Below are 7,694 nucleotides of genomic sequence, written 5' to 3'. Positions count from 1 at the left end.
AGCATTTGTGTGTTTGTCCATCCTGTAGCAGTTCATTAGAAATAATTTCCAACACTGAATGGCAGTGCTGGTATTCTGGCCAATAGGAGTCACCCCTGCCAAGACCCTCACTATAGTTTTGGACCCAGTCCTAATATTGGATCATTCCATTTTGTTGTATGACCATTTTGACTAGTCAAATACGTACTCACAGTGTTGTTTTCTTTTCATCTGAATCCAGGAGGTCTGCATTCCCTGTGTTTGTATCTGTTGATTCTTGCTCCATTTCACTGCCACGGGAACTTTAAGTCACAAGGCAATGTCAAAGCCTGTATCATCTTTATCATCTGTGCATCGATGATCTGATGATTCACTTTTGAGACCTTCTCCAAAACTTGGAAATCTCTTTTTTTCATGTGGCATTGTACTGAATTGGGCTACTTTTTCCAGAAAAATCAAAAGAAGTCTTTTTTAAAAAAAAAATCCTAAATGCAGAGCAAGTTAGCAATGAGGACTTTATGGGTAAAACTTACCTGTTGTAGTGCCTGTACACATCTTGCCGTTCATCTTCCAAGTAGGTGAATATACAGACTTTTTTTCTTTCCCCAGGCACAGCTTCTATGAGTCCCACCCACATTCGATTATGGTAAAGCATGTTTACACAGCAGAATGGTCTGGCTATATTTTACCTTCTATGAGGCTCAGCTAAACATACAGAATCTGCTAGACAGATCATAAATGTGAGTAAAAAAATCCCTATTTGACACTTTTGCACACATGTATACTTCTTGTTGTTTGTCATACGAAGTAGATAAACACAAAGATTACCTCGTGTATCCTCCAAGTGCTGTTATGGAGATGCACAGCCAGCTACTGTTAAGCTAAAATTCTACAAATTTACAGTAAAAATTATGGAATAAATCATCATAACCTGGTATTATGCCCCTAATATAAATGAGAACAAATTTTAAAATTTATGACATAGAACACTATCTTTTATGTTCTTATTTCACATACTTTTTGATCTTTACATTTTTATAACCAAATCCCTTTGTTTTGGCTCAATTATCTAAAATTTGACTTTAATTATAAATATCTTTAGATAGTATAGATTTATTACCTATGATATCATATGCAGACTCGTTGAGGGGCTTATGAATTGTATAGTTCTTTAACAAATGCTTTACTTTTTGTCTGGCATGACACACAACTTTATAATGTAATTATTTAATTTCACAAACTGATTTCATTAGAAAGCTATAGGGCTTATTCAATATTTGGAAAAAATTAATAACAAGATAAAAATTTATTTATAATTTGAAGTGATGTGCATGTTAGAGATAGAAACCAAGACCAAAAAATTCTAGGCTCATTTCTCCAAGCTACACCAAATATGTAATGTTTTCTATAATTTTTAATGATTTGGAATGTAAATTTTGTACTTGTTCACACTATAAATCAAGAATAATAATAATTATTTTAGGTTATCTATTCTCAAAGGCATCTAAACTAAATCTTTAAAAAGAAAATTTTTTGAGAAAGAGAGCCATTCTTGAAAAATTCATTAATACTCCAGTGTCAATCTAAAGCAAATTATGAGATTTTTAAATATACATACTACTAAAGTCACACTTAATTAACTATGATACATTTAAAACTAAACTCTCTTTTTCTTTGAGATGGAAGTCTCAGCAAGTCAGTAAGTTGCCCAGGCTAGGCTTGAACCTGGAATCCTCTGGCCTCAGTCACACTTAGTCCTAGAATTTTAGGCATGTGCCACCACTCTTGGCTAAGACTAAACTGCTTTTTAAAGTAATCTTGCCCATTTTATTAAAACTTTTTAAATGTATTACTTATTCACAAAAACAATACCTAGTCTTATGCCAACTAATCAAATTTGTTAAATGTATTAATAAAATGCTTTAAAATGATAATATGAATAAAAGCTCTTGTAAATAGACAATTGTTTACCAGTCTTTAGTGCTATAAAACTTTCTTTTTTTTTGGTCTTTTTCCTTTTTTTTTTATCAGTACCGGGGATCGAACCCACGACTGCCTGCTTGCAAGGCAGGCGCTTATGCCGCTGAGCTAAATCCCCAGCCCCTATAAAACTTTCAAGTACAGGTATATTGTTATCATTTCTCAAGGATGTGAAAATTGTGCAGTCGTAAACTGAAAGATTTCTTCCCAGGACTCTGAAAATCACACACAGCAGTTTGGTAAATACATGTCTGAGCACTGCTCCAAGTTCATGAATTCATAACTTGCTATGAGTGTTTGAAGCATTCTTGTTTTGGATTTGTTTGGTTAGTTTTGTTTTTTGGAGACAGGGTTTCACTATGCAGTTCAGCTTGGCTTTGAACTGACTGTGTGGCCCAGGCTGGCCTTGAACTCATGGTGATCCCTGGCCTCAGCCTCCTGGGTGCTGAGATTGTAGGACTGTGTCACCGTGCCAGGCTTGAACCACTCTTCTAATGCAAAGGGATATGGTGTGTATCTACAGTCCATATAATGACTGTTTCTTTTTTTTCTCACCGACTTTGTTGGTTCTATATTTGGATTAAATTACCAAAAAGCCTGGAAAGTGGAAAGACAGACTAGCATCCAGGAAGCTAAACACTGAGGAAATGCTGCATCATATGATTTTGACTGACAGATACAAATAGCCACTTTATGAAATGAGGACTCCTGGTATAGACACGGCATGCACTCTGTCTTTTGTTACTATCTCCTGTATGGAGTGTTGGCCATTCCTAAGTACTGTGGTCTCTACGTGGTATATTATTATTCTCTGAAGTTTAATTCAGTATATGTTTTACTATCTGTGATGAGCAAAAACTATTGGAATGTTCACTAAATCAAGTTTTTCTCCAAGATTCACTACATCAGATACTCACCTGTCAACCAGAGAGCCCAGTGTTTGGCACAGCACAGGTATTCCACAAACTATTTAATTTCTCTCTCCTTTCCTAAGCCTTCCTGTTATCAACCCTCTGTGAAATAAGGTAGACAAGAAGACTGAGGAGAGGTTTAGTGGCACATACCTGTAATTTCATCATTCAGGAGGCTGGGGCAGGAGGATCAACAGAGTTTGCGGCCAGCCTGGGCTACATCATGAGTTCAGGCCCAGCCTAAAGTGCACAGTGTCTCAAAATAGTATTTTTTAAAAAAGATTGTATCATTTATGTATTGTAATTTTAAACATCAACTTTTAGAAAGAAGAGGCACTTTAGAAATCTATGAAAGAATTTTTATTAAAAAATTTAGATAATACAAAATAGTCTGATCACAGAAGAAATTGTAAGTATATCCTTCAACAACTAACTTTAGAATGAAATTAACATTTAATAAGGATGTATTGTCAGTTGGGCTCCAAATTTTACTTGGGATAAAATGTCATAGTCCTATCATTGACTCAGCTATGTTTTACACACCTACTTTTATGGAGCAGAAAACTAAACTGTTTATCAGGACAAAAAAGGTACATGAACCTTAATACCAACAATCTTTAGAAGTTATGAGAATTGCAATATAATTTTAATAACATAACTTTCAATTACATAGTCTAGAATTAACAGTGCTCGGGATAACTAGCTGTAATGTCTACTAAATGCCATTGGCTTGACCTTTGTAAACAAGTGTACAATCAAGTTAAATTAGATACTCAACACTCTCCTACACATAATCTTGGGTATACGCCTTCATTACTTATGTAGTATTGCCACTCCTAAAATATAAGGCACATTCATTTTCAAATATTGAGCACAAAATGCATTCTAAACTCGAGCAATATTTCTGTTTCTCTGAGCACTGTTTATACATACCAATGTAACATAAACATACACTTATGAGAAATATTTCACATACAGAAACATTACATATTAATCACTTACTGATATGCTCTTCTTAATTAAAATAAAGATTACCAAGGAAGAACTTGAAATTATTTTCATTAAATATTTTTATTTTTAACATGAGTATTATACCCATAGAACCAGCCTATGAAGGTAAAGACTCACTGTGAAATCAAATGCCCTCAGGCTTCCCCTTAGTTAATGTATTTACAGATTAACGAGAAACCCAAGAAAGTAAAAACAAGATGAAAGTCTTTAAAAAGTGCTATAATTTCTTGGTTCAGCGGCTTACACCTGTAACCCAGCTATTGAGAAGACTAAGGCAGGAAAACCACAAGTTCAAGGCCAAGTTAGCAAAGTCCCATCAAAGAGTGAAAAGAGCTGAGGATGCAGCTCAGCCCTCCATGGGACCAGTTTTCAGTACCAAAAAACAAAACAAAGAAGCAAAAAAAGACCGTATTATTTTTCACAAAGGTAAGATTTAAAGTATTATTCTAGAAGGTAAGCAGGGATACAGAAAAGAATAAAACAAGAAAAATAAAGCAATATATTTAGGAAGTGTTTCTTGGAGATGATACCATTAAAACACTTGCAATTCATCATTATTGTTTGAAGAATTCATACTCTTCTGTATCAGTGTCCCAGTGTAGCAAAGGCAAATTCTGTGATTACGTATTTAATGATTTTTAGGGCATCAATATCCATGATACAGTAATAGATAAGGCATTCGTCTTAATATATTTGTAAATTGAACTCAGAATTTTAAATAGGGCTTGTACTAGACTTTATTTTTACAAATAAAAATAGCACTCAATTTCACAAATAAAATATTTTTATAGTCTACATCTTCATTTTATGGCTTCCTACTGTAAAACTTTACCTGGGTATTGATGCACCTTGACTTCATTATGCTAACCAGCATTCATGTCAGTGCTGGAATACTAGCAAAATAGCTAAGCCTTATGCTGAGTCAAATACCTGTTGAAGTAATTGCTTTCTGAAATTAGTCAATGAAATAAAAGTTACTTGCAAACACAGAATAAAGAACATGGCTCTTGGGCTCAGGATGCAGCTCAGTGGTGGGTGTTGGCCTAGTTGTACAAGGCCCCAGATTTGATCCCTAGCATTGAAAAAAAAAAAAAAAACAAAATCAAAAAACTAACTGAACAACAACAACAACAAACCCAAATGCAAATCAAACAGCTCAAAAAGTGCATATATGAGTCTGTTCGAGAATTTTAAAAAATAAAAATTTTAAAAAGGCAATCCTGAAATTATAATTTACAGACTTTTAAAAAACAAGAATAATCTAAAACTTTTCAATAAATTCAGGTGTTATTTTCTAAAAAGTCTCTTTCTTGATTTAACTTACAGGGAAAACATGCTCTCAGTTTTTAAAAAAGCTTCATTAAAGATTGTTTCTCAGGTTTAAAAAAATTCCAATATATATAACTAAAGTTAGTTGCTAACATTTTCTAGAGGCCTACAGAGAAATTTGTAAGAATATAACTTTGTTTAAATTTAGCACCATGTGTAAACATAAAAAACACTTAAGCTAGTTATTAAAAATGATATATTCACTACAATCTATTTATTTATATAGTGCCAAAGTTTAAGCCCAGGAAAATAAATTACTTGATGTGTTCATACAACCATAATGAAGAATTCTGGCTATCTTACATTTTCTCTTTAAGACAGAGATGTTTCAAAGCTAGAGAAAGGCCTGAATTTGGTTAAATAATTGAAGTAAATGTAAGAAAGAGTCACTAGTACATTTTTACAAAGGCCTAATACAGGAGTGACGGTCCCCAAAGCAATGATTAAACTAAATCTAACAAAAACAAAGGGTAAGTCCTGGAGCAGGATGCTCAAGGAATTGAGAACAGGATTTTGAGGAGTGAATATCATTCGAACCACAGAAAGAAAACTGAATATGTAGACTGGGTACAGCCAGCCTGACTTGTACACGCTGGAGTTACCAGCCACACGCACCATCTCTATTGTATCAGACCACCACAGAAAGCTCCAGAGGACTATCACTGCCCGGGCATCTCTCTGAGACATTGTCTTCAGGATCCCAGATTCGAAGGAGGGCTCCCGGGGTCCCAGGGCGACGTGGCTCAGCCGCTGTGATAGTCCGGTGGTCTTGGCTGCCTGGGAAAGTGCAGGGTTTCCTTCACTCTGTCCCACTTGCTCGGTCACAGTTTTTATTTGTTGCAAAGTGGTTGTGTGGATGTACCTGTCTTCGTTACCTGTGATAAATTGATGTATGTGCATTTTTAGTATTAAAATAAACATTTTTAATTTAAAATTTAACAAAATTCAAATGAAAGTGAGGAGTAAATTCTGTGGGTTCTCTTAGTTGAGGCCTATATCCTCAACAGTGGAAATGGAGAAGGTTCTTGGTGTCTTCTATGTTCCTGGCTCTAGATCTTAAGAAATTTTTAGTATTTTACAGTAAAAGCTTTCACTGGTCACTGAATTAAGCATGATTCACACATTGTCTCATTCAATGGTGGGAACATAGAGTTTATTATGACATTTTACAAATACGGAAACAGAGGCTCTCAAGGTTAAATGATGCCCAGATTCATATTTGGAAATGGGCAGAGCTGGAATTCAACACCAAAGGTTGTTTAACTCCAGATGACAATCCATAACTTTACAACTGCCACCAGCCAGATATTGTGGGCCACTTACAAAACACAGGTGTGTCATAAAATCAAATGAATCTAAAACTTGACCAGGATAGCCCTGTCATTTTGTAAGATGACGCAGGTTCACAGGGATCAGTACTCCACAGATCTCTAGGTAGAGAATTTAGCGCTCAGAGGGAATCTATTTGATCACTGGAGAATCATAATGAAGAATAATATGCTGAATTCAAGATTTCTTTTTCTCATGACTAGGAATGGAACTCAGGGCCTTTGCACTGAGCTACTTCCCCTGACCTTTTTATTTTTTATTCTGAGACAGCATCTTGTTAAGTCACTAAGTTGCCCAGGGTAGGCTCAAACTTGTGATTCTCCTGCCTCAGTTTCCTCAAAGTGCTGAGACTGCAGGTGTGTGCCACCACATGGGGTTGAATTTAAGACTGATAAACTGTTCTTCATCAAAGGTTTTTGAAGTGGCAAGTAGGATTAGTTGGTCAAGGGATCTCTCCTGTGGTCATGAGATTATACACTAGTCCTCTGAAAAACGAAGGCATCGGACTTGTTACCATTAGGGATGTGTGTGTGCATTTGTGCATGTGTGTAGGTGCATGTGTGGGTTTTCAGTCCTCATTGTATGTATATCATATTATTCAGGTTGGAAATTACTAAGGAACTCTCAAGACCTACAGTGCTCCTGATGGAGTTGTGTTTGTTGAGTTGTTGTCCAACAAACTACCGAGGATGGAATCTAGGTTCTATGCGATTGGGTAAGTACTGTACCGCTGAACTATGCTCCCAGCCCAAAACCATTGTTTTTATATATGAAAGGTATGGCACACTTCCTCAAACAATTATTCACTTAAACATCATTTTTTTTTTGCTAAAAATTTATCATTTCTGACAAAGTTTATTCTGGAAAATGCTAAGCCACCGTATTGTCTGATGAGAAAGAATTTAAAGAGAGTCATTATTTTGAATAGCTCTAAAGGTTAGTCAGTAAACTGTACTGAGCTGAAAGTGAAAAAAATTTAAAATAAACTACAATTCACAAGTAATAAAATGTTTTGTTACAATAAATAATGTTTGCGTGAAGGACACAATAAACTTCACTAGTTTTTACTTACACAATTAGTTACTTAAAATGTAAAAATAAATTGAGTATTTTTGAAAACTAAAAAATAACTTAAATTCTCAATGAAACATTATT

The 7,694-nt window shown here is 34.9% G+C and overlaps 1 protein-coding gene across 1 annotated transcript in view; it reads right to left on the bottom strand.

Moving 5' to 3' along the window:
* Positions 1-3,215: 3,215 nt before the first annotated feature.
* Tmem236 (transmembrane protein 236) overlaps positions 3,216-7,694 on the bottom strand; it is a 45,788-nt gene continuing 41,309 nt past the window's right edge. Inside the window, exon 4 of the mRNA XM_003462773.4 lies at positions 3,216-6,085. Coding sequence (XP_003462821.1) covers positions 5,523-6,085 — 563 coding nt within the window. The 3' untranslated portion in view covers positions 3,216-5,522. The remainder of the gene's footprint in view (positions 6,086-7,694) is intronic.

The sequence above is a fragment of the Cavia porcellus genome, unplaced genomic scaffold, assembly GCF_034190915.1.
Source record: "Cavia porcellus strain 051 isolate PalLab524CR breed Dunkin Hartley unplaced genomic scaffold, mCavPor4.1 scaffold_27, whole genome shotgun sequence".
Lineage (NCBI taxonomy): Eukaryota > Metazoa > Chordata > Mammalia > Rodentia > Caviidae > Cavia > Cavia porcellus.
Note: the sequence above shows the minus strand (reverse complement) of the source record. Positions and strands in the feature narration are given on the sequence as shown.